Genomic DNA, 27,452 nt, shown 5'->3' with positions numbered 1-27,452 from the left:
TTCAGTAGTTGTGGCTCGCGGGCTCTAGAGCGCAGGCTCAGTAGTTGTGGCGCACGGGCTTAGTTGCTCCGCGGCATGTGATATCTTCCCAGACCCGGGCTCGAACCTGTGTCCCCTGCATTGGCAGGCGGATTCTCAACCACTGTGCCACTAGGGAAGCCCTGCCTATTAATTTTTGCTTTGAAGCTAGACATAGTTGGTGCAGACATAGTTGTGTGTTGGTGGGTGCTGGAACTTTTTGCATTCCTTTAAAAACTCTTCAGCTTTGTTTTCAGAAGCAATTCAGTTAGTACTTACAATTGGTTTGATCCTTTCGAGGCTTACTTTTCAGTTTATTAGGGTGGGTCCAGAACAGCCTTTAGTCTAGGGCTAGGATGGTCCCACTGCTGCGGCCAAACCCTTCTGAAGATTCCTTCCAATGCCCTGTGGGTTAGGAGATTTTTTCCATCTTGGCCGGTGGGAACATGTAAATTTCTGGCTCTGTGTGAGTGCTGGGGGTTATGCTGCCTATTTCTTTCCTTTGGTTCTTTCCTCAGCCTTGCTAGTTTCCTCAAACACCTGCACAGATCAGTATACTTAGCCTCTGCAGATCTCTGCACTTTTTTCTCTTTGCAGCTCCCTCCTTTCAGTTACTTTGCCCTGCACATTCTAGCCACCTTGGCATCCCCAAATTCCCAACTCTGTCTCTTCAACTCATTGAAATTGTTGAACACTTTCAGGTTTTTTTCTCCCTACTCTGTGACCTGAAGACTCCTTTAGGGGTTTGGCTGGGGCACTAGTAGGACTCACCGCATTTCTTCCCCTTTTTTCAAGGGTCACTGCCCTATGCTGCCTATTGTTGAATGTCTGCTACCCCACTTTCATATATAAGGAAACAAGAGGCTCACAGCAGGTAAAACAGTACACCTAGTACCCCTAAGAAGCAAGAGGCAGAATCAGGATTTGAACTCCCTTTTGTATGACACTGAAACTCACATTGTGATTGATTCTGTAATTAACCGTTTCATTTCCCTCTTCTAGCTCCAGCTTACTTCCCTGTTTTGTCCTTGACACTTTGGCTGTATATCTCCAGGGTGTTTTCACTTTTTACCTCATTATAGTTATTTGTGTATGTATCTTATCTCCCCCAGTAGACTATAAACTCTTTAATGGTATGAGCTTTCCCCCATCTTTGTACCTTTCGTGTGAATCTAGGGTAAGTAGGTGCTCATTATATGTGTTGAACAAAGTCAGTAAGCTTCTTAAGAAACATGTGTGTTGGGAATGAGGGAGATATCAGATTCCCTTATTAAGTTATGCTGTTTCTTTTCTTTTTTATTTTTTAACATCTTTATTGGAGTATAATTGCTTTACAGTGTTGTGTTAGTTTCTGCTGTATAACAAAGTGAATCAGCTATATGCATATATATATCCCCATATCCCCTCCCTCTTGCATCTCCCTCCCACCCTCCTTATCCCACCCCTCTAGGTAGACACAAAGCACTGAGCTGATCTCCCTGTGCTATGCAGCTGCTTCCCACTAGCTATCTATTTTACATTCGGTAGTGTATATATGTCAGTGCTACTCTCTCACTTCATCCCAGCTTACCCTTCCCCCTCCCTGTGTCCTCAAGTCCATTCTCTGCATCTGTGTCTTTATTCCTGTCCTGCCCCTAGGTTCTTCAGAGCCATTTTTTTCTAGATTCCATATATATGTGTTATGGTATTTTTTTTTTTCTGACTTACTTCACTCTGTATGACAGACTCTAGGTCCATCCACCTCACTACAAATAACTCAGTTTCGTTTCTTTTTATGGCTGACTAATATTCCATTGTATATATGTGCCACATCTTCTTTATCCATTCATCTGTCGCTGGGCACTTAGGTTGCTTCCATGTCCTGGCCATTGTAAATAGTGCTGCAATGAACATTGTGGTACATGACTCTTTTTGAATTATGGTTTTCTCAGGGTATATGCCCAATAGTGGGATTGCTGGGTTGTATGGTAGTTCTATTTTTAGTTTTTTAGGGAACCTCCGTACTGTTCTCCGTAGTGGCTGCATCAATTTACATTCCCACCAACAGTGGAAGAGGGTTCCCTTCTCTCCACACCCTCTCCAGCATTTATTGTTTGTAGATTTTTTGATGATGGCCATTCTGACTGGTGCAAGGTGATACCTCATTGTAGTTTTGATTTGCATTTCTCTAATGATTAATGATGTTGAGCATTCTTTTATGTGTTTGTTGGCAATGTGTATATCTTCTTTGGACAAATGTCTATTTAGCTCTTCTGCCCATTTTTGGATTGGGTTGTCTGTTTTTTTGATATTGAGCTGCATGAGCTGCTTGTATATTTTGGAGATTAATCCTTTGTCAGTTGCAAATATTTTCTCCCATTCTGAGGGTTGTCTTTTGGTCTTGTTTATGGTTTCCTTTGCTGTGCAAAAGCTTTTAAGTTTCATTAGTTCCCATTTGTTTATTTTTGTTTTTATTTACATTTCTCTAGGAGGTGGGTTAAAAAGGATCTTGCTGTGATTTATGTCACAGAGCATTCTTCCTGTTTTCCTCTAAGAGTTTTATAGTGTCTGGCCTTACCTTTAGGCCTTTAATCTATTTTGAGTTTATTTTTGTGTATGGTGCTAGGAAGTGTTCTAATTTCATTCTTTTCCATGTAGCTGTCCAGTTTTCCCATCACCACTTATTTAAGAGGCTGTCTTTTCTCCACTGTATACTCTTGCCTCCTTTATCAAAGATAAGATGACCATATGTGCGTGGGTTTATCTCTGGGCTTTCTATCCTGTTCCATTGATCTATATTTCTGTTTTTGTACTAGTACCATACTGTCTTGATTACTGTAGGTTTGTAGTATAGTCTGCTGTTTCTTTCTTATCTGCTGTGTTTATCACAATCTCTTAACATCTTCTAAGATGATACCTGGACTTTATGAAGTTCTTCATTTGATACCTCTGCCTGAACTTTGACTAATTTGAGATAACTTTTGAGTCTGTATTTGGAGATTTAAGGGAATATTCCTTCTTGTGAGTTAACCAGATTCCTTTCTTCTCCGGTCCTGACTTAGAACCCCACGTGGAGAGAACTGGCGGTATGGTTGGAGCTAGACCTAGAGCATGCAGGCATTGGTGGAGGGGCTCTGTAGAATGAGAGGGTCATGTAAGGGCAGAGGTGGTGCTGGGGTGTGGCACTAATCAAAGGGGAAGGAACAGTAGGCAAGTTCCTGCTTCTCATTTTTGCTTGGGGCCTTTCAGTCCAACCTTGACAACTTACAGGAAGTTTGGGTAATTTGTGAGGAGGAGGATGGGAAGAGTCATGGTTTGGTTATAAATTAGGAGGCTTCTTGGAATTTATACAAGATGGAGAACAATTTGGAGCCAGAAGGCAGTGTCTTGTTTGTTCTAAATGTGTACCTCACTGGGGCTGTTAAGCTTCAGTAGATGGAGGTGAAGAACATGCTTCTGGAATCCTGAACCTTAGGGGAAAATACTCGGCTGACATTTGAGTAGAAAGGAGGGAAATGGCAGAAATTGAGACCATATTTATGGAGCACCTTAAGGCCTGAGAGACACTAAGTCCACTTCTCTGGCCCTGCCATTAGGTTGACTGTTTCTTCTCACTCATGAATCCTACAGAAGAGGTAGTAGTTTTGGAAAAAGGGTGATGGGGTGGAGAGGCTTTTGTTGTTGTTGAACATTAAGGAAGCAGGCAGGTCTTAAATATTCATCCCCAGCGTCTCCACAGCTTTGGCAACCATAGTGTGTGTGTCTGGGTGCTCATTCGGAGGGACTCTCGATTGGGTTTGGGGGGAGGGTGTCTCGGAGCTATCTGGGCAGTTCCAGAAGCTTTAACTGAAATCCTTGGGTTAACTGAGAAAGTACAACTCATAATATATTTGGAGCCAGAAGCCATCATCCAGTGTTTCTTCTCCCTTCTTTTCCAGTTCCAGCCACCGCCAATTGTTTTGCCCTTATTGTGTCTGCTTTCTCACTTTGAATTCATGTTAAAGTCAACATGATCTGCCCTCACTACTCTAATAAATGTGCTCTTGAGGAGGTCACTAGTGATATCCTAGTGGCCAGATCCAGTGGGTATTTTTTAGTTTTTATTTACTGGACCTTTGCTGCATCTGCCACTGTGCCCCCTCACATCCTCCTTGAATCACTCTGTCCCTACCTTGACAGCTGTGATGCACAGGCTTCCGGTTTCCTTGTGCTTTTTGGAGTGTCTTTCATGGTCTCTCCTTCCTTGATAGGCCTCTTTAAAAAGTTAGTGTTCTCCCCAGGATTCTGGCTTGACTCTCTCCTCACTCATCTCTCTCACCTAGGTGAGCTCATCGTCTATTTTGCATGGTTTCAGCCATCACTTTCAGGCCAATCACTCCAGGGCAGTACCCCAAGTTCAGAGTACTTTGCAGACTTTCATACTCATTTCTAACTTGCCTGCTAGACTTTTCTACCTGGATATCCTTCAAGTACCTACAATTCAACCCACCCAAAAATAACCTGAACTACATTCATCATATTCTTCACCAAAACCTGCTTGTCTACCTGTGTTCTCTCCCTCCTGTGGTAGCTTCTACCATTCACTCAGTCACAAGCCAAAAACCTAGGTGTCATCCTTTATCTTACTCATCCCATCCTATTAGTTTCTGGCATCTTCTACAGCCTTTGGCACATTATGGACACAGAATGAATAAAAGAAAACGCTTATTAATTTCATCTGAAATTAACTACAGTTTAGCACTTTGGTTTTGATAAATCCAAACATCTCTGATTACACTCGAAACTTTCGGGGAAGGGCATTTGATTTTTGACCACATTCAAATTATATTAAGGAGAAGGCACTTTTTTGTTTAAAACAGGAATACTTTGTGGGGGGATTAGTTATTATTAGAAATGGGTGGATTAGCCACATGCTGTCTTTTCGGGCTCCCTAAGGAGCTGCTCCCAGTTAAAGATAAGGTGGATGAAGTCGGATTGTGCTGGCCCAGGAGGGTGCTGTCCTTCATGAACATGGGAGTAGAGGCAGCAGTTGTGGGTAAACTTGCCATGTGCTGTGGCTTTCATGTGAGTCATAGATAGACTTTTCCCTTGGGGAGGGTAACACGCCCCCTTCAAGCTCATTGATGGATTTCCTTAATTGTATTCTGGTGTTTCTAACATAAACATTGAGGATGTGTCAGTAACTGTCATGCTTCTCCAAGTTGATCTCCCTTCCTTTCCATCTAACCCCCCCCCCCGGCAAAAAAAAAATAGAAAAGAAAATAAAGAAAAAAAAAAGAAAAGGAGAAAGTGACTTAAAGAATCATAGGATTTTGGAGCCAGAGGATTTCTTCAAGTAGTGGTCATCTAGCTCAGCCCTTCCGTTTTCAGATGATGATGACAGTAAAGATAGGTGGTGATATAACTATAACACCATTTTTGATGACTTACTGAGTGCCAGACACTATACTAAGTGCTTTATATATATTTCCCATGTGATACTTACAATAGCCCTATGAGGTAGCTGTTATTAGTGCTATTTTATAGATAAGGAAACTGAGGTCCAGAAAGATTGGAGAACTGTATTGGGGTTAAGAGGATGCTGAAGCAGCTGTTGTGCAGAGAGATGAAGCATCTTGCTTTTTCAAGGTCCAGTTTTCCACTTAGAGGCAGAACATTAGTAGAATCCAAATCCCCTGACCTTGAACTCAGTAGGCCTATATTTTTGTTTTCACCTGAGAATTCACTCTCTGTGGTCATTTTTGTCTCCTCTCTCGCTCAGCCCTTTTTAATTACAGTGAAATTGAATGAAGTAGAGGAGAAAGTAGAGTTGGGGTTTTTGGTGAGTTTTTACAGTTTATTTTTAAATAGGCAGCATTCCCAGACTGACTGGGAATGTAGCAGAAGGCCTGAGAACCAGGAAGTGACACAGACCTGTTTATACCCTTCCACTTGGGAGCCTTTGGAAAGCGATCCACAGAGACAGTAAAAAGTAAACACAACTGCTTCAACCAGTTCTCTTGGGTTTGCTATTTTTGACCTGGAGGAGGTGTTTCCTACACAGCTATGAGTACATACTTTGAAAACCAAAATCTAGCACTGAAACATCCCCTTGAGTGAAGGTATATAGACATGTTTATTTCCTGTTACCAGACAGCAGCATTCAGTGACTCCTGGCAGACAAAATTATCACTTTATTTTTCCTCTCTCCCTCTGCCATCCTTTTTTTTTTTTTTCCTCTCTCTCTCTTTATAATTAGCGCTGTGCATGCAAAACTGCCCCGGGGGCTTCCCTGGTGGCGCAGTGGTTGAGAGACCGCCTGCCGATGCAGGGGACACAGGTTCGTGCCCCGGTCTGGGAAGATCCCACATGCCGCAGAGCAGCTGGGCCCGTGAGCCATGGCTGCTGGGCCTGTGCGTCTGGAGCCTGTACTCTGCAACGGGAGAGGCCACAACAGTGAGAGGCCCGTGTACTGCAAAAACAAAAAAACAAAAAAACTGCCCCGGGAGCGCACTAAATCCGTGTGTGATCTTCAAGGTCCAGCTCAAAGCTTTCTCTGTCACCTCCCCCTTCTCCCAACCAGAAGCCTTTGTTCTTATCTCCTCTGTGTTGTCATAGCACTTTTTAACATTAAAAAACAAAACAAAAACACAAACCCTTGTAACAGTTTCACAGTGTGATGTAGATAAACATGTAATTCCTCTCACATAGACTGAGAATTCCTTGAGAGTAAGAACTATGCCCCACTTCATCTCTGTGATCACCCAAGTCTTGCACTGAAGACAGCCAGTAAATATTTGCTGAATTGCAGTAGAGTCACTGCAAACACTGAGCCCTAAGAAATCAGATTTAGCAGATCAGCTTCCCAGACTTTATTTGCCAAGTGGGTATTGAAGCCTGCTCCACTCAGCTCTGATAGGAACCAAGAAGAGGGGTGTGATGACACATAGATGTATCTCTGGGTCTAGGAACCAATTACAGCCACTTCGGCCAAACATCTGTTTTGCTACCTGGCAAAACTTCAGGATTTATATACCCTTTTCCCCTCCTGTTTTATATCTGCTGCTACTTTGCCATCTTGTATTTCCTATACAAATTATGGGTTTGGGGTTTATCTTTTTTTCCCCTTCCTGAACAAATAAATGTTGAGCACTTTGGGGCACAGAAAGAGGCGGGAGTTGGTGCTCTGCAGGAATTTACTACCTGCAGTAAATGTCGCATACAGCAGTTAAGTAACTGGGAGTGGGCCTTGGGGGGAGGATATGACTGGTTCTCCCAGTCTTCCAGGCAGTGATGCTATGGGTTCAGAAGAGCCTTCCATGCCTGTGGGCTCAATTGAAGAGTTTTCCCAGAGGAGATGCAAATAAGCTTGACCTTGTATTTGGAAAAAAGAACAGGGAGTCCTTTGCAGTAGGAAAGCAAGAGGAGGAAAGACCTCTAGGCCCCTTTGATTCCATTTATCTGTAAAATAGGCATAATGGCACCTATATAATGAGGTAATGAGTGTGTGTGTGTGTGTGTGTGTGTGTGTGTATGTATATGTGTGTGTGTGTGTGTGTGTGTGTGTGTGTGTGTATCTCAGACATGTAAGCTCTGTGCCCTTATCCTCTCCTGTAGCATATTCAGGCTAGAAAACCTCCTTGGTCCCTCTAGACACAAATATCACTTCAGTATAGTCACATACATGATTATTTAATTTTGGGGGAGGGAATGTTAAGTTCCTTAAAAAAATATATTTTCAGAACTTCATGGGAGAGACCTTTGGAGGTTCATTTGTTTAAGCTCTTGGCTCTTCTTTCATCTAAACTAACTGTGTTTCGAGCCTAGTCTGGGGGCATGTGTTTTCAGCCCAGCTGAAACAGTACCCTTCGGGGGTCTAGTGGGGGCTCAGTAACATCCTTTTACAGCAGGAAGGGGCCTTCAACAGCACTGATTTGAGGGCCCAGTGTTCCAGACACTGTTCTGATCCTTCACGTTGATCCCATCTCCACTTCACGACAGCCCAGTAAGGTGGGTGTTATTTATCCAGTTTGTAGATGGGAACTGAAAATAACTTGCCCTAGGCCACCTAACTAATAATATCCAAGCAGACCAGAGATTCCGGCACAGCCTACCAGAACCTTTCCACGGATCCAGGCTCTCTGAGAGAGAAGTACTTGAATTGTTTCCTTTTACTGATGAGGAAACAGAGGCATCAAGAGGCGAACTGATTGGTTCTAGTTTAGCCCATCAGTCTAGAGGAGAAGTGGTTTCCTGCCTTCACTGTTGGAAATTTATGGCCTGAGCCAAGTGCCTGTGAGCAGGCACTCTGCCTTTTCTCTCCTTTTTTCTGTCCTGTCTTGAGCCTGTCTTGTTTTGTTCTCTTGTGTCCTCTCTTGCATTTTCTCTTTCTCTCTGGGCCCCTACAGCTCTGCAGTGATGTGTGTGTGTGTGTGTGTGTGTGTGTGTGTAGGCTGGGGTTTTTTGGTCAGATGTTTGTTATTTTTGGAAAGCACTTTAGGAACACTGTGTACGGATGGCCTATACAAATGTGCTGATGGATTGATTAAGCTCTAAATGGAAAAGTTGGAGTCTCCTGAGTTTGCTGCAGTGCAGAGGGAGATAGATTCTAGGATAGGTCTGGGGAGATGCAGGGGGAAAGGACTGCTCTGCGGAAAAAAAGAGGATGGATTTAACATTTCTTCCTTCTAGTCAGAACTTTTGTTGACTCACGTTTTCAGGAGAAATACTTCTGGGCTTCTCCTTTTCCCTAGAAGACATTCCAGATTCCTTAGAACTCAGAGGGCATTTGGGGATCATCCAGACCTACCCCGTGAGGACCAGGAAGAATGATTGACTTGCCTGAGGCCAATCTGCTGTTGGTTGGTGGAGCTGGGACTTAAGGGCTGTCTGCTGCACTCAGATCCAGGCTGCAGTCATCCTGTTGCTAGGTTCTAGAAAAGAGATGCTGGAGACTATTGAGGAGAAGGTTTAGTGTGTCTGCTGGTGTCCCTGCTGTCTGAAGCCTGAGCAGTAGTGTAGGGGAAAAGTGGGACAACAAGAGGATGTAGTGAGCAGTTCTGGGGAGTGAGACAAGAATACAAGGAATATTAAAGCAATTCAAAAAAGCCTCAAACACCTACCCTACCCTGGCTTCAGTGGTTTCTGAGAAAAGCTGAGGGTTATTTTTGTGATTTGTAGGAGGTAAATTTTTTTTTTTTTTAGGAATTTTATTTATTTACTTATTTATTTAATTTGCTTGCACCAGGTCTTAGTTGCGGCAGGCTCCTTAGTTGTGGCTCATGGGCTCCTTAGTTGCCGCATGCATGTGAGATCTAGTTCCCTGACCAGGGATCAAGCCCAGGTGCCCTGCATTGGGAGCGTGGAGTCTTAACCACTGTGCCACCAGGGAAGTCCCTGTAGGAGACAAATTTTGACAAGAGTTTGATGTTTGTGTCCTTTGGGCTTTGGAGCTGGAGATGAAAAGGAAATGGATAAAGGAACTTATGGCTGTCAAGGATCTCAAAGTCCGATAGACAACTTCGTGCCTATTGAAGGTACTCAGCTGCTGGTGGCACAAAAGAAAGGGGAAGATACAGAGGTTAGGAAGATTGGAAGGAGCCGTTTATCCCCAGGGAGGAAAAAAGTAAACTGAAGACATCTAGAAGTAATACAGTTTTGTCATTTTGTGGGGGAGGAGTGGGAGGCACTAAGATCTGATACACCTTGAGATACCTTTTGCTGCTGTGGCCTAGGCATTTCAGGGTGAGTGGGAGTGAAGGGGGGGACACTGCAGGCAGAAAGGGAGAGGTAAGGGGGGGCCTCCCAGCACGTTATTCCCTTCTCTCATCACACCCTCTGGGGAACTTTGGACTCCAGAGTTAGCACTTCTTATCTTTACAGTCTAAAATGTAATGGTTAAGTTCTGTTCCAACTTCATGAACTGTTCTTTGTCTCCCCCCATCACATGGTAGTATTAATCAAAGGAACAGACTCTTATTCTAGATTCTCCCACCACCACCATCCCCTTTCCAGACTAGTCTGAGGCAAGAAGAGGATTTATGTTGGTTGTACCTGTCCAGTTCTCTCTTGTAACTAATGGAGAGATGGCCATGGTATAGGAAATAATCTGTCCTGAGGATTACATGTAAACGGAGGCTGAGCTCACAGAGATGTAGAGAAACTCACCTAGCCCCTGGGCGCCAAGCGTCGCTGAGTCAGGACCCTTTGCCTTCACAGAGGAGCGCTCGGTAGAGTGTGACATGACTGCGCCTCAGCAGGACTGTGACATTCTCCACCCGCAGGGATAGGCCCCAGGGCAACCCAGACGCATGAGCTGCGGAGATCTGGGCCCTGCCCTGCGTGTCTAGGGGACTGGGCGCCCTGGCTGTTCCATGGCTCCCCACTCCCAGCCCCTCCCCCAGCTGCTGCTGCCTCCCTAAGCTATGAGCCATTTTTCAAGGTGACTCTAAGGATACATTTCACCTTAGGCAGGCTTTTTGGTTAATCTGGAAGCATCTGTGGCAACAACAAGTAAGCAAATTGCGTGAACTTGGAGCTCGTGTTACAGGTTCTCCTCGGCACCAGAAGCCTGCCATGCTTATCATCATCTTTTTTGCGAGCGGTTCCTCAGGTCACCCTCTGCTGTCTTGGCTTATAGGCTAAGACTGTAAATAGGAGGACCTGAGTCTTCTTACTAGTTTACAGAGCAAGCAGTCTTTGATATTTTGTCCCTTTTAAACCTCACTATAGACTGGTGAGATATTCACTGTTGAGATAGTCAAAGCAAGCAACACCTCCATTTTACAGATGAGGAAACAGAGGCAGAAATGTGGGACGGTTCTTCCCCAAGTTCAGAGCTGTGGCTTAAGGGCAGTGTCCTTCCTCTTGGAGGGTCACTCTGGACAGGAGACGAGGGTTCGTGACATCACATTCAGCAGAGCAGTCACTCAGCTTTTGATGTTTTGGTTTCACAGAGGTGGGGAAAGGCCAGATCCTGACCTTAAGGGGCTGGCAGTCTAGCTCATGGGGGTCTCCCCTTGCTACAGGCTGTTGAGGCGGCAGTGTTGGTCCCAAGAAGGAAAGTCAGAAGGGTGAATGCAGACTTCCCATGACCCTGCCCCACCCCGTGTTTTGGAAGAGCTGGAGGAAGAGGTAGGTTATACGAAGAGAAGCGTGGATGCCCCGGAGAATTCTGTGATTGAGAGAGACCCTTGAGCTGTTTTCAGGTATGAAGACGGAAGCCAGAGAAGAGTGGTGTGAAGTACGTTCATGGTGTTGAGCAGCCATCACCACCATCCGTCTGCGTAACTCTTTTCATCTGGCAAAACTGAAACTCTATACGCATTAAACAATAACTCCCCATTCCCCCCTCCCCTTAGCCCCTGACATCCACCATTTTACTTTATCTCTAAATTATAATTTTTTTAAATCGGGAAGTGGTCACTAACACACCAGCGGAATACTGAAGCGAAATGAATTCTTTTTTTTTTTTTTAACTACGTTTTCGTCTATGTGTTTCTCTAAGGGTAATAATGAATACTTAGTCTTAATTTGTTCTAAGTGTTCTTCTTTTCACTTGGTCTAAAGCCATGATTCAAGGGCAGGCTTTATTTTGTTTTTTAAAATTCTGTGTTCTAAGTGGATTCTTTCTGAAAATGATTAGATGTCGTGTGACCCTTTCTTCATAGTAGCTGGGTTTTCCCATTTGGGGTGATATCCTGGGGCTGTGGGGATTCACTTTTCTCTGTATTATTGTATTATTTCTGAAGCACTGACCCTTGGCTCAGCCTAGCATATAAACATTCCTTGACTCTCCTCTGTTCATCTTTTCTCTTCTCTTTGCAGAGCCCCTTTTTCCATCACCCCATTTGTTTTGCACTTGATCAGGTCTTAGGCTTCATGGTGGAATCGGTCCCTTGGCCCAGGTAACTGCTTAAACAGTAAGGGAGGAACCGGCTGTTTCTAGAAAACAAAACAGAACATGGGCTCATTTGTGTGCATCTTCTCTCCAGTCCCATACTGGCTCCTCCCCCACAGTGTTCATGAGTTAGGCAGACATTTGCTGCCTGCCTGTCAGGTGCCAGGCCCTGTGCTGGCTTATGAAGATTCCAAGTTGAGTAATTCACAGTCCCTGCCTTCAAGGAACTTTGAGCCTAGTGAGGTGAGACAGATAAACAGATATAATAACTTGATAGAGGTACAGTCAGAGTAGGGTGCTCAGGGCACTTTGGGAGTAAGGAGGGGGTTAGTTCTACTGGAGGTGGGCGTGACATGTCAGAAGAGTTCCTCCAGGAGATGACGCTTGTGCTGAGCCCTGAAACTTGACTGTATTCCTGGCAGAGAGAGCAATCAGGTTTATTGGAGTGTCAGTCAGTTCTTTGAGGGAGGAGACAGGTGGCTTACAGGAATGCCTTGCTACATTAATTTTATTCTGTATTTTATCTGTCTGAATAGGTAATGCATACACAAAGTACAACACTCAAGAAGATGAAAAGGGGATACATACAGTGAAAAATGAGCTTCCTTCTCTGTTAACCACTAGATTCCCTCGCTGACAGCACTTGGTAGCTACCAGTTTCTTGCGCATCAATTCCAGAGAGAGACTTCCAGTGCATACAGGGGTGTGTGTGTGTATGTGTGTGTCCTTTAAAAATACATGCATACACACACATAGTTTTCTTCACATACTAATTTTGGAAGTCATTCCATATTAGTACAGACTGAACTGCCCAGTTCTTTTTAAACCACTGCGTGGTATTCTATTATGTGGGTGTATGACAACTTATTTAACTAGTAACCCTTCAGTCTTGTGCCAGTAAAAATAATGCACTGAATATCCTGCATATGTATCATTGCACACGTGATTTCTCAGGACAGATGATAGAAGTAGAATTGATAGGTCAGAGAATGTGTGCATTTTGGGGACATATATTGTCACACAGTTCTCCAAAGAGCTCTATATTAATTATAAAATATGAAATGTAAGATCCTTTACCACTTGGTAAGCCCCCCACCACGCCAGTCCTCTAAAATCCTTGCCAGAGTGATCTTCCTAAATGAATTTGGTGTTGTAACTTCCCTGTTTATAATCCTCGTAAGCTTCATGTGGTCTTCAGGATAAAGTTTAAACTTAGCCCAGCCCCTGCCTCTAGCATCTGCTGGGAGTGCTGGGTTCCATTGCTCTGAGCCACTTGGACTTGGTGTCTCCGTTTCCTTTTCCAGTAGACACATCCTTTAGCAATCTGTTTAGCAGCCCCTCCTGTGGGTAATCTTTCCTCATTCCTCCAGACCGGCACGGAACACTACGTGTCACCCTGATCCAGCCTCATCCATTCACTGCAGAAGTATTTGTCGTGCACGTGCTGTGATGTGGCACGGGCAGGTGTCATCCTTGATGATCCATTGGTTCTTGCCTTGAGGGGATGATGACTGCCTGGTAGGGTTACCTGCTGTGGCTGCATGTACAAGGGCAGCACCAAGGACCCATTGCTAACTGGCTGGTGGCCCTGGGCATATCCTTTAACTTTTTGGACCTTGGTTTTGGCATCTGTCAAAAGAGGAGGTGAAGCCTGATGACCTCCAAGGTCCTCGACGCTCAGATCTTATTAATAATTACGATAGCAACAGCCGCTGGTATTTACTGAGGACTTACTAAGTGCCAGGCACTGTGTTGAGCACTTTGATCCTACTCCTTACATCAACCCTGTGAAGATGATGGTATCGTTACTATCTCCATTTTACAGATGAGAAAACTGAGGCTAAGAGAGTATTTTGGCCACAAGGTCATAATAAAGGAAATAGATTTGAATTCTGGCATTCTGACTCTACCATTCTTAGCCACAAAACTGTTTACACATTCCACACATTTACACATGGTTTTGTGTACTGTTTTGGGTCAGTCACAGACTCCACCCCTGGACCTCTCCATGAACCATCCCTGTTCTACAGCCATAAAGGCTCAAGTTGGAATCTGGGTAAAAGCTGGGGACAGAGGACTGCTACAGTCCCAGCTATTTGGGGGTAGTGGATAAAGACCCGGTGGCTAGCTCCGTTCTTGAGCCCCTGGCTCATTCTCATTGAAGACCCTCATAGCTGCTTTTCCTTTGGCCTGAGACAATTCATACTGCTGTTTGAAGTAACTCTCTTCAGAAGGGGTGCATAGGCTTGAGTCAAGGCTTCATACATGGATTAAAGTCAGGCCTGGGTGTTATCCCTCAGGGGCATCCTTTATTAGGGTTGTAGATGGCAGGCTTCTTTATCTATTTACATAAAGCCTTGTTGGAGAAGGAGGTGTATATGGAATTTAAAAAGGAAGTGTAACATTATTTGGAATACCTGTTATAAACTAGGATAAGTGAAATCCCATGGGTTAACTAAAATATAATAGGCCTATATCATAATGTATCATCAACCCTTCTGCTTCCCTGAAGGCAAGTAGAAAAAAATCCTGTAAAGTCTTAATCCCTGATTTTATTATTATTTTTTTTAAGATACCGGTTCCTATTCTTCTTACGTCTTTGTCTGAGCTAGAGTGGATGGTGGGGTAATTAAGAGTTACAGCCTGTTCTCCGCTCAATCATTGTCAAGTGTAGCCAACAAATGTGGGCTCTGGGGTCACAGGTGTGTTGGGTGAGCCTTGATTAATTAGTCCATTTTTGAGATTCGTGGCTGTGGAGTCAGAGCCAGGTCCTCAGGGGCTCATCCAGCCAAGCCCCGGGCCCTTGGCTCCCGCTGCTGCATTCCTTCTCTCTAGGCGTTGTATTTCTCCCTTTAAGACATGTGTTCTCTATTTTTTTTTTTTTCTTTTCGGTTAGTTGAACTTGCTCTGAGTCCGGTGGCAAAGGCAAAGCCAGACTCTGGTGTAGCAGCTCTGAGTCAACAGCCATCTATCTCCTCCTCTTTGCTCGAGCCTCCAAGGCAGGCAGCAGGGCAGAGCCACAGCAGTTTCTGAAAGCTCTGCCGAGCCTGACAGATCTCCAGGTGAGCCGGCGCTTGTCTCCTTGTCCCGTCGCAAGGATCTGGCGCCCGGATGCTGATGCCAATGGCAGCTTGCTTCGGGCCTTGGCATTTCCCCGGGGAGGAGTTGGAAAGCCACTTATGTGCTTGTCTCTTCTCCTGGCAGTAGGGATTCAGTTGCTAGAATTCTTTCAACTTTGTATGTGATTATGGCTTCTTTACCGTAAAGTGCCTATTGTAACTAACTTATGGCTAAAGTTTTCACTTATGTCCTTGTTTTTGGTTTGTTTTTTGTAGGTGAATCTACCCAGGGCTGACTTCAGTGTTCTTACTTCTGGCTTTTAAATTTTTTCTTTTTAAAATAACTTGGACGGATGAAAGATGTGCCATGGCAGGATAGCACCAAAGAGCACCTCATTGTTTGCCGCGGCCTCCGCGGGACATGGCGTGTTCCTTCTGCTGGTGATTCTTAGCACCCTCCTTGGAGACGGACTTGCCTCAGGTGAGCCCCAGCCTGCCTCCTGTGTGTGGGAGGGAGAAGACTCAATACCATTGTTTCTCCTGAAGGCTGGGAGAAGGGATTCTCTGTGGAGCCGTTAGCAGGGGAGCAGAGAGTGGGGGCTTCTGTTCTGTTGGTACAGCAGGGAGCCAGTTGAGGGCGTGGGACTGGTGGCTGAGGTGCCTAGTGAGCCAGCGGGGAGCGGGGGTGTAGGAGCCTGCGGGGATGACGTGACCACTCCCCTCCCCCGGCTGTAGTCACGGGTGGGACGGAGGTGTAGGGTTCAGGGTGCAAGGTGCAGGTACGGGTGCCGGCTTTGGAATCCACTGCCTGTTTTCAGAGCCCAGTCCTGCTACTTGCTGGCTCTGTGACCGAGAGCGAGTCTCTACTTCTGTAAGCCTCAGTTCCCTCACCTGTGCTAGATGGCAGAGTTGAGTAATTGACAGACCATGTGGCCCCCAAAGCCTAAAATATGTACGCTTTAAAATGTTTGACCCTTTATAGCAGAGGTTTGCCACCTTACCCCCAGCCCAGAACAGACGGTGCTCAGTAAGAATGCCTGTGAATGGAGTGGCTATCAGAGTAGGAAGGAAGGAAGGACTGACTGGGCAGAGCTAGGATGGACCTCAGAGGCTGTGCACTGGCCCAGGGCCTTAGGGCAGCTCACGGCAGTGCCTGGACCAGAACCTCGCCTAGTGCCTGGTGCGCTACCACCACCATGCTCTTCTAGGGCTCTGCTGGGGAAGCGGTCCTGGTATGTTACATGGCAGTATGAGGGCAGGGCATCTGCCTTCAGTGTCTGATGCCTTCAGCCTCTTTAGCTCCATTAAGCCATCCCCTGTACACCGCCACTCTCTCTTTTATGGGCTTCCCCCCTTCCTCCTCCCATTCCCCACCCCATTTTCCAGCTACCCACACCTTCCCACCTTTCCATTCAAGGTCTGAAATCAGTTATCAGGGATCGATGCTTCCAGACTGGCTGAATAAAGGAATTATTATTTTCCAGTATGGAAAAATGTATCTGTAGTGTGGGCTCAGACCAGGATGGGGAAGTTGGCTCTGTTGATCCCCCCACCTGCAAGGAACCCTCCCTCCCCTGCCACCCCACTCGCTCTGCGCAGTCTTTTTCACTCTGCATGAGACAAACGTACTGGCACTGAGCAGGGTGCAGGCAGGGGAAGGGGTTTCATCATTACTTCGATCCAGTGCACCAAGTTACGATGTTTTTCCCTCTCTCTGGAGTGGCTTCTGGGGGAAGGAGGTACCCACACCTTGGCCTGAGACCCAGAGCACACCTGTACGGCTGTGCCTGCCCTGAGCAGCGTGCCAAGCAAGCTTGCCAAGAAACCAAGGCTCTCAGATACTCTGAAGTCGAGGAAAGGCAATTCAGGTCAGGCAAGGTCTCCTCTTCCTTTTCCTGCATTTCTTACCTGCTCCGGTAGCTTCCCCTGAATACCCATTCCAGAGGCCTTTTTAAATGAGGCGCTCGTTACCCAGTGAGCTCTAGTAGATATGCTCGTGTGTCTCGGCACATTCGCGACGGTGAGAATCCCACGGGACAGAGGTCAGTGGGCACCCTCGGTGAGGCGTTGGCCTGCACAGTCTCTGGTCATAAGTCCCACAGGCGCCTCTAGTCTTGGCCATAATTGCTCAGGTTTAGAAAAAAGAATCACGTATGAAGAGGCACCTGAGAGTTCTGGGGTAAAGTTCTGGGAAAAGTTACATATGTCATGTTCAAAGTTCAGTTTTCCATCCTGGTTCCTCTTATCTGCAGCTGGAGATTTGGAGTTATAACAGAGAAGTGGTTACGGAGGCATTGGGCTCAGCTTGCCCCTTGGTCATGCCTGTAGCAGAGATGGAGAGAGTTACTGATACAGTTCCCTTTTCAGGGTGGCAAAAGGAAGCATATCTTACTCTTCACACCTGGTCACAGCCTGCAGGGGAAGACCAGATTTAAAAATAAGATCTGTGCTCGAGCTACCCAGCTGGCTTTTCTTGGACTAGGGAGGAATTAGGATCCCAACTGTGTAGCAGCCTCTCCCAGATCTCTCTCCTTAAGAGATCTTAAGGTCACAGATCTCTTTACCTGTGACCTTAAGAAAGTTGCTGTGTGTGTGGCCTGAGGTAAATCACTTGCCCTCTCTGTGTGCCCTGTAAAACAGAAACAAGATGCTTAAGGATGTTAGGTTGGTGTTGTGTAATAAAAATGATTGGAAGGCCCTTGACACGTAAAAATGCTCAGCGTAATTCCTAAATAACAACAGCAGCAGAGACGGTGTTTGACCTCCTGTGGAGTCATGTTGGGCAAGAGACTTCCTGTGGATGACGTCCTCTGCTGTCTTTAAAAAACGAAACTGGAGATGCAGAGTCACTTTTTGGGTTGAGGATGAGGGGTTGGGAGGAGGTGTCAAACTTGACCAGTTGAGGAAGGATTGATTACTTCCGGAATCCCTTTTGCCTTCCATGTTTGTATAGTTTGATGGTCTCAACCTAGCTCATGTAAAAAGCTTTTAATTTCCATTCTCTTCCTGTTCTGAGCATATTTATTGAAAAAAAACTTAGTATTTTACTTGTTTCTGATTTTTTTTTTCCTTTAAGATGTTGCCACACACTCAGCGGCCATGTTAAACATCACACAAGCACCTAAGCAGGGAAGGCAGCCATTTGCATTTCCGTGTGGCCAAGGGAGAAAGCCAGGCACTTAGTGCTCACTGAAGATGGAAGATGTGGAGAGCTAGGCTCTCAGGGGATGATACGGCTTCAGCCGTTAGCACTGCGGTGGCAGAGAGAGATGTTGGCAGGTGGCCTGGCTCACCTCACGGTCTCTGAAGGGACCTGGAGTCAGAGGTAACATACACTGAACTGGGAAAAGAGAACAGGTAGGGAAACGATGCCTGTGGCGCATCACTTGTGTGTCGGGCTCTGTGTCATCACGTGTGAAGTTCTCAGAGTGCCTGTGAGCTAGATGGTCATGTAACTGTTTGACAAGTGAGAAAACGAGGCAGAGTGAAGTTAGGTAACTTGGTCAGAGACACTCAGTCGTAGGTGGGGAAGCGGGCTTGGATTTGCGTGCAGTATGTCTGACTGTGTTGCCCATGCTCTGCTGAGAACTGTACTACCTGTGCTGAGTGGCAGGCTTCTCTGAGACCTGTTCTTGTGTTGCTCTGTTGGAGCACTCAGATCACCCTTCAGAGGGTAACTTTGACAGAGGAAGAGAGGCACCATCTGTTTTCTTCCCTGGATATAGGATGCAGGAGTCATCTCTGGGTTACCATATTTACCTCTGTGGTTGTTTCTGTTCTTATCTACAGTGGCCCTTGGTGGTTTGGGTCCCAGTTTAGGCACAAGGTTTGCCAAGGCAGTTCTATTCTTGGAAAGGAACAATAGGGACCACAGCGAATTGTTTGCTAAATGCGGCTGTAGTTCCCAAAACGTCCGCAGAGCATCTTCCTGTCAGCTGCTGGCGTCGTGATGTAATCTCTCCATGGTGTAATTACCTGTGACTATAAAAAGCCTGGGGATTGTGGTAGGAGGCTGGATGGGTCATTACAGAGCTTGCTGAACCCTGGCGTCATGAAAAGACATTGAGAAATTACCCTCTGCAGGCTGATTGTTGTGCCATGTTTAGACCATTGCCAATGCATGGTACGAGCTTTGCACTGTAACTTTCGAACAAAAGAAGACAGGAGTCCACCAGACCGAACACCTCAGTGGCTCTCATCTGGGTGAAAGCCCTCATTAGACACATATTCCACCTACCAAACAGAGGTGCCCCACTACCCTATCCTTAACTGCAAGCTTAGAGGTTATCCTTACCTGCCCAACTCTTTCCACAAAAGGGGGTCACAGGGTGCTTAAAAAAAACAAAAGAAAAGGGCTTCCCTGGTGGCGCAGTGGTTGAGAGTCCGCCTGCCGATGCAGGGGACACGGGTTTGTGCCCCGGTCCCGGGAAGATCCCACATGCCGCGGAGCGGCTGGGCCCGTGAGCCATGGCCGCTGAGCCTGCGCGTCCGGAGCCTGTGCTCCGCAACGGGAGAGGCCACAACAGTGAGAGGCCCGCGTACCGCAAAAAAAAAAAACAAAACAAAAAAAACCAACTAGGGTTAGTGCTCAGAGTCTTTAATTATTCTAGGTATGTTTTCAGATGAATTCTTTGACCACCTCTTACCCACTGGAGGTTCCTTTCTTCTGCGTCACCCCAGCAGCATAAGCCTGCGAGGATGTGAGCAGCCCTCCCATCCCAGGTGGCTGGTACTGGTGTAGCTGGCTGCCTGGACTGGGGCCAGATCAGGAGTGACCTTGGCCCGCCTCGTGTTTAGCTCTGGGGCCCGGAGGGACAGCAGTGTTTAGAGACAACTTTGCCATGGTGTGGTGTGACTGAGGGGGGCGCTGGCCGCTGGTTTCTCCCAGCCCTGTTCACCCAGTGCACCTTCAGCCAACCTGAAGCGTGAACTCTGAATTCACTGGAAGATGAGGGTGAACACTGCCTCTACGCCTAGCTGCCTGTATTACCTGGGATAATCTTCCAGACATCATTGTCGATGTTCCCTAGAACAGGGAAGACACTAGATAATCTTACTTATTAATACACTGTTGTGAGGATTAAATAAGATAGTATATATAAAGCACTTAGGACATTGACTGGCATACAAAGAAGTAATTCCTAGGTTTGAAGACCAGATTCTAGCACCAGTTGATACCAGTCTACACTTACGACACCAAAGCTGATTAGCTCGGGTTGGAAGGAGCTCCTTGTTTCTTCCGTGTGTCTTGGATTCTCTTGGATTCAGTTCAGTACATCCTGAGCAGAGTTAGACACGTACTGCATGAGTTCTTCATAGTTCACAGGTTCCTAATTCTCAAATGCCACATGTTGGCATCTCACGCATGAAGCCAAGCAGAAAAGAGGGGCCGTGGCCCTTTGCGCTATTTGTGCTGAGGGGTCAGCTAGGACATCTCACAGCCAGCCCTTCCCTTCCGTGAGGCTGTCTTGTTGGCATCTGAGAGCTGGGATTCCTCAAAGCTACTATTTGTTAGGAACTTTCAGAGTTTTTTTGAAATCTTAAAAATCTGAGGATGCCAAGGGTCTGTTCTTTTAAAGAGGTATTTCATTTCATCAGCACAGTGATGTATGATGGAAGGATTACATTTGAAAGAATTCCTAAACACATCCGTGAGAATACAACATTAGAATTGAAAATTAGGAGCTCTCTTCTCGTCTCTCCATTTTGGTAGTCCTTTTGCCTCCTCCTACTTAGCTATATTTGACAGCATTTCTGCTTGTAAGAAGCCTTTTCCTTCCTAGATTCACTTGCTTCCCCAGAGACAAGGTTTTCCCCTTGCTTAACTTCTTTAACTTGTTAGCTTTGCCAGCAGCCAAATCTTTTAAAAGTACAACTGTTTAATCATTCAAAATTCTGGGAAGTAGTGCAGGGAACACAAACAGATCCTCATCAAGGTTTATTCTTTGCAAAGCGTTTTTTCTTTTCAAATTCACAAAAGTATTTTAGGTGTTTCGACCAAGGAGGGGAAATGTGTTTCAGGAAGTTATGGCCAAGTACTCCCTCAGGATTATAAAATAATTCTGCTCTAGCCTTTGTTATTCTGAGTAACTAGCGACACTTTATGAAATACAATGGGCCCGACGATCAGTTCTTCACGTGCAGTAGACACATGTCTCCCTGGGAGAGGGCGGGACCTGTGTGTTTATTGTCACTGGCTGGAGTACTGACAGCTCAGCCTTGTTGACTCTGGCAATGGTGGGAGGCACAAGAGAATGTCGCTGGTATTGTCACACACCAGACAAGGACTGAGTGGGCGTGGGGAGTCACCTGTCAGTATTTGCCGAGCACTGATCTTGGCACAGCAAGGTACGGGGGCCGACCGGAGAGAAGCCTTGGATGTTTCTGCTTCCCGGTTGGTCTCATTACTTTGGAGGCCAGATTGCAGAGGACCCAGGGGTGTCTTGAGTCAGTGCAGCCCCACTCGGGCTCCTGAAAACCATGCACGGTCGCCCCGAATTGCTAATTAATGGTCCAGGAAGTTAGGTGGTGACATCAGTAGGTTGTGTGGCCCTCTGCTTTCTACCTGTCACACAGTAGACCCCGTCAGTCTCTGATCTTTGAGTCTTCTGTACACGAGCCACTTGATCTTAGTTCGTGTTCTTTGTTCTTGGTTTTGTAAGTGTTTGCATATAAGCTCGTTGAGGGCAGAGCCAGTCCTTTGTACTTTGTTATAACCAGGCCAGTGATCATCCCAGAGGGGGGTCACTCCTGGCAGGATTGTGCAGGATCATGGCCTGTCCTGTGCGTGAGGATAAGCAGGACGAGTCCGCGGCCCTGCGAGCGGCAGCAGCCTGATCTGTGGTTCCCCGTGAGATTCTGTCCACAACCTTCTTGGGAGTGGAGGAGGATGTGAAAGTGTCTTCATGCCTCAGGGGATGCAGGTGGTGGGGCTCTTCTGAGAGGAAGGGAGTGGGACTGGGCCGGCTGCCCAGAAGAGTTTATCACAGAGTGCGCTGACTTTCAGCCCGAGTGAGGATCTTTGAACCCAGCGTGGGTCCCTTTAGGTGATGAAGAGGGAGGAAAGGAAGGCTTTCATTACCTACGGGGAATGAAGTCATGTGGAAGAATGCATGTGAGAACTGTGCTGGCTCTAAAAATGTACTGGCATTGGAGGGGGGGGAAAGTCAGCTTGCATGGGTGTGGCTTCCCTTCCCCACCCACAGCTCCCTCTACCTCTGTCCCTAAAGTCAAGGCTAAGGGGACTCCTTATTCCCCTTCCCTGAACACTAGCACAGTCAAGCCTATCCTCACGCTGTTCTTTGAGTGGCTAGATTCCTGTGGCTGGAATCCCAGCATCCCCTCCCTCCTGTACTTCACTTCATCCTTTAAGATCAAATTCAAAGTTACCTCCTCTGAGACACCACCCATCCCCTTACCACTAGAATTAATAGGGTCTGCAGGAAGGAGAGTAGGCTATGTGTGTATTTGCTGAATGGAATTCTCAGGAGCTCTTTGGTCTCAGTCCTTTCTCTTGGGAGGATGTCAGAGAGTTTTTCCTATGAACGGGATTCCAACTCCTAGAATCTTAACTGTCTTTGATTATTTGAAGGGATTGGGCAGCTCGTTAAGACTTCAGCTTTGGGGAACCTGAACTCTTAGTTCTGCACATCATGACACACAAGCCCTATATGGACTTGTTCCAAACCCTAATGACCAGGGTTGCTCTGGGACAGATTGGGTTTGGTGTTTTCATAAGCGGCATCAGCTCGTTTAGCAAATGTGTGTTGATATAAGGCGGGCAGGGAGGACAGCAGGAGATGGGTAATGCCGCGAAGGACTTCCTGGGGCCAAGTACTGGACTGGCTCTTGTTGGAAGTTATCACATCTAGTTGGTCCTCACAGTCAGCCTGTGCGAGGTGGGCGGTTGCAGCCAGGAACAGTACTTTATACCAGGAGGGATGCAGACGGGATGGTTCAGACTCTGATTTATCCACAGTTATTTGCTGAGCGCCTGCTGAGTGCTGCGACTGTACCAGCTCCGGTCTGTGAGATACTTGCTGGGATCAGGGACGCCATTGCTGCACTGGGATACACATGGGCGGGGCTCCTGAGTCAGATAGGGGTGGTCGTAGAAGGCCTCTCTGAGGGAGAGGAGTGTACACCGAGACCTGGAGGCAAGTAGGGGGACAAGATGGCATAGTAAGGTTAAGAATGCAGTCTCGGGGCTTCCCTGGTGGCGCAGTGGTTGAGAGTCCGCCTGCCGATGCAGGGGACACGGGTTTGTGCCCCGGTCCGGGAGGACCCCACGTGCCGCGGAGCGGCTGGGCCCGTGAGCCATGGCCACTGAGCCTGCGCGTCTGGAGCCTGTGCCCCGCAACGGGAGAGGCCACAGCAGTGAGAGGCCCGCGTACCGCAAAAAAAAAAAAAAAAAAAAAGAATGCAGTCTCTTGGACCAAGCAGGCTGGTTTGAATCCTAATTCTGCCACTAACATGTTGTCTAACTTTGAGCAAGTTTCCCAGTGTCCCTCAGTTTTCATAGGTGTGAGATTGGGATAACATACTTACCGTATAGGGTTGTGGTGTTACCGTCGTTATGTTACTCTGTGTCACCTCAGCCAGCACGTTGGGGGCAGTCTGGAGGGAGGAGAGGGAGAGAGTTAGCTTCGTGTCTGCTGTGCTCACCTTGGCTCTTCCTTCCTTTGGAACTTGCAGTGTCACTTCTGTTGAAACTTTGGAAGTCCAATATGCTCTGTTCTCTAAACTGGTTTTCCTCTTACCCTGCTGGATAAGTGAGTGGTCTCTTCTACTTTGGTGGAGTATGTTTTTTTTTTGTTGTTGTTTTTTAATTTATTCATTTATTTATTTTCGGCTGCATTGGGTCTTCGTGGCTGCACGCGGGCTTTCTCTAGTTCCAGCGAGCGGGGGCTACTCCTCCATACGGTGCACGGGCTCTAGGCATGCGGGCTTCAGTAGTTGTGGCTCGCGGGCTCTCGAGTGCAGGCTCAGTAGTTGTGGTGCACGGGCTTAGTTGCTCTGCCGCATGTGGGATCTTCTGGGTCCAGGGCTCAAAGCTGTGTCCCCTGCATTGGCGGGCAGATTCTTAACCACTGCGCCACCAGCGATGTCCCTGGTGGAGTATGTTTGGAAGCTGGGGTTTCAGAAAAGAAAAATGAAGTCTGTCCTTAGCCTCAGAGTTCAGAGATGGGGCTGAACATCACCAGAAGCACAGTTTGGGGGAAGCTCCCAGGGGGTAAGATGCTGGTGGAGGCAGGTAGGTGCCCTTCCTAGCTGGCTTTCAGAGCTGTGGAGGGGTAGGGGGCGTGGAGGAGGAACAAGCTTGATGTGAAAGATCAAAGGGTTAAAGAAAAAAGCAAACACCAGTTAATGGATTAAGGGTTGAATGAGTCTAAACAGGGAAATAAGGAGGGCTGGCAGAAGGTGTTGATTTTGGTACAAGTTGTGGAGAAGATGGGGATGAGAAGAATGGGCTCCTGTTTGCCTGTGGGAACAGGAAGTGACTGGCTCAGTGAGGCTGCCCCTCCAGGGCGTCACTCAGGACAGGCCCTTCATCCTCTTACCTCAGCCCAGCCAACCCGTGGGGGGCGTGCCTGACAAGGATGGCTTATTGCAGCCAGTCTGATGCACTGCACAGGGTCCCCATGTGGACCTCTGCGTCAGGAATTCCATGGGGAAGTTCCTAATGCTCAGGAAGGGAGGAGAGAGGAGCAGCTGGCCACGGGCATGCGCGTGTATCCAGGACCCCTCAGCTGGGGTCAGGCCGCAGTGACTGGAGCTGTTGCGGTGAGGACTCTCTGTGATTTGATGTGTTCAGGGTGCAGAGAACCGTTGTGCCTTCCGGCAGAGATGTGTCTCCAGTTTGGCCACGTGGCATGTGGGGATCTTAGTTCCTCCACCAGAGATCAAAACTGTGTCCCCTGCAGGGGAAGCATGGAGTCTTAACCACTGGACCGCCAGGGGAGTCCCAGTGTCTCGAGTTTCTCGAGAGAGGCTTTCAGCAGAGGAACCCGTTCTCCACGCTGTTGTTCTTAGCTTTGCAGTCCGTCTCAGTGACAATTTGTCAGGCACTTGAGAAACTTTGCAGTCGGTCTCAGTAACAGAAATTCTGTTAACCAGTAATGGCAGACCCTGGCCCTGCAGGAATAATTAAGAGTGTGAACGATAGGATCAGGTGAGGTAATATATGTAAAAGTTCTGGGTAAATAATAAAAGTCTATTCCAATGGAAAGGATGATTATAGTGCTCTTTTTTTTTTTTTTTTTTTTTTTAAAGAGAGTATCTCTTTTCTGAATTGCTCAAAGCACTTGGTTAATACTAACCAGTTGATCCTTCATCCATCCCTGGGCAGGAGGCTGGCATATGATAGTCCCCTTTGTGCAGGAGATCAAACTAAATCCAACAGAGCCCCAAATCTTGAGTCTGAAGCTCAAATCTATGGAGTCTAAAGCTTGGACCTCCAGATGTGAGAATGCCTCACTCCTGAGAATAGAGAAGGTGAGAGGAGAAATGGAGGGATCTTTAAAAAAGTCTTTTTTTTCACAGACATGGTCATGTCAGACAAGGTTGTTGTAGTCAGGAATTTTAGAGGCCTAGAAATCTGACGTCCATTTTCCTCTGGGAAGCCCCAGAGTCCCTACTAGGAATGAGGGTCTGGTATAAGCTAGAGAAGCAGAAGGCTAATTACGGCAGGTTTGGACACGGGTCCTGTTCTATTTAGGCTGTGGTTGGCGATACCTGAGGCACCAGATTCTGCACCACGGTACCTGCTCCCTGGCACACACCAGCGGAAACCCACTCCCCACCCCGATGTGACCCAGTGTGTCAGGGCACCCACAGCAGGTGCCCATTGTATTCTGCAGGCCCCATGGTAAAGCCCCACGGAGGCAGGATCAGGCAACTCCCTGAGTGTCTGACCCAGGCCAGTCTTCTGCAGAACAAGTACTGCAGCCTCCGTGGGGCAGGATGGCATCTGGGCAGATCAGAGTCATGTCAACTCTCCAGTCAGGAAGAGGCCTGGGCCGTTTGGTCCACCGCCGTCCCTTCTGAAGTCTGGTCTCAGCAGTGTAGAGCTGGCGAAGGGAGGTTCCGTTTTGTTCACATTACTAGGTCAGGCCCTTCAGGGTCCTCGAGACCTTTCTCCCCAAGTCTGTGCTTTCCAGCCTCTGGTCACAGCTTCAAGGACAGGTTGTGTACTTTCTTGTACAAGGCCTTGAACCTTGGAAACGGGGGAAGAGGATGCTGAGTTGGGAAGCTCCTCCTGCCTCCAGTGGCAGCTCCGTGGGCTCTTGGGCTTGAAGTTCAGGTCATTCAGCTGTGCCAGTTAAGTCACCTACTTGTGAGAGAAGCAACAGGCTGAAGCATGTACGTTATAAGCACCATTAGGTGTCAAGTTTGAGTGTGCGTTAGAATCCCCCGGAGGGCCCAGATTGCTGGGCCCTACCTCCACCTCCAGTTTGCATCAGTATTTCTACTGAGTTCTTACAGGCTACTGCTGATGGTCTGGGGACCACACTTTGAGAATCACCAGTTTACAATGGGGCTGAACAAGCCCACTTAACCCTTCCAGAGCAAATTTGATAAGGTGGAGACAGAGGGCTGGAGAGGTCGTGAACCTCTGGGGAGAGAGGAAGTTCAGAAATAGGATGCTGCAGGTGGACGAGCCTAACTTGAAAACCGAGAAAAGGTTAAATGATTAAGGGAGGTGCTGGCAGGCCTCTAGTTACCTTCACCAGCTGGTTCTGGTCCTTGCTGACTATCCAGCAGAGAGGGAGGAACCGGGCCTGGTGCAGCCCTGTAGGCATCACCTTGGGCATCTCCTCCCTCCACTTCTTCTTCTGCCCTCTTAGGCAGCGGTGAGCTCCGAAAGTCTGCATTTTAGAAAGTCTTGCCCCAGCTTGGGATCTGTGGTATGAAGAGCAGGGCCCTGAGCTGGGGTCCCGGGCCTCAGCCCCTGTACTGCCTCTAATGAGCAGTAACTGAAGGCCCCTCACTTTGCTCAGCGGTGAGGTAAGGGTTGGACCAGCGCTCCAGGGCCCTTTGAGCTTAGATACCGCATATTCTTTAATGCCTTCTCTGACAGCTTCCTCTGCAGGGTCAGGAACTTCTGCTTGCTTGTTACTTGTTGTTTTTTGTTTTTTTTTTTTGCGGTACGCGGGCCTCTCACTGTTGTGGCCTCTCCCGTTGCGGAGCACAGGCTCCGGACGCACAGGCTCAGCGGCCATGGCTCACGGGCCCAGCCCCTCCACGGCATGTGGGATCTTCCCGGACCGGGGCACGAACCCGTGTCCCCTGCATCGGCAGGCGGACTCTCAACCACTGCGCCACCAGGGAAGCCCTGTTTTTTAGTTTGTAATGTGTGTGAAAACTTCCATTGACACGCAGTACTGAACCAGAATCCCATCTGGAAAGTGAAACTAGAGAAGTTTGGAAATTGGAGTAACTTTTCTTTTTAGAGAGCCTCTGGGCTCTACAGTTATGCTGCTTCCATAAAACTGTCCACAGAAGAGTGACTTAGCATC

The 27,452-nt window shown here is 47.3% G+C and overlaps 1 protein-coding gene across 5 annotated transcripts in view; it reads left to right on the top strand.

Moving 5' to 3' along the window:
• SUSD6 (sushi domain containing 6) overlaps positions 1–27,452 on the top strand; it is a 93,750-nt gene that overhangs the window by 27,769 nt on the left and 38,529 nt on the right. For 3 of the 5 annotated variants that reach the window (XM_060140352.1, XM_060140391.1, XM_060140369.1), the window contains exon 2: positions 15,211–15,415. In XM_060140352.1, coding sequence (XP_059996335.1) covers positions 15,295–15,415 — 121 coding nt within the window. In that variant the 5' untranslated portion in view covers positions 15,211–15,294. Of the gene's footprint in view, positions 1–11,003; positions 11,110–14,886; positions 14,938–15,210; positions 15,416–27,452 lie in introns of those variants that run through there. The other 2 variants (XM_060140362.1, XM_060140380.1) reach the window with 2 other exon arrangements.

This window comes from Lagenorhynchus albirostris, chromosome 1, assembly GCF_949774975.1.
Source record: "Lagenorhynchus albirostris chromosome 1, mLagAlb1.1, whole genome shotgun sequence".
Lineage (NCBI taxonomy): Eukaryota > Metazoa > Chordata > Mammalia > Artiodactyla > Delphinidae > Lagenorhynchus > Lagenorhynchus albirostris.
The sequence above is the reverse complement of the archived record's forward strand: the minus strand, read 5'-3'. Positions and strand labels throughout refer to the sequence as shown.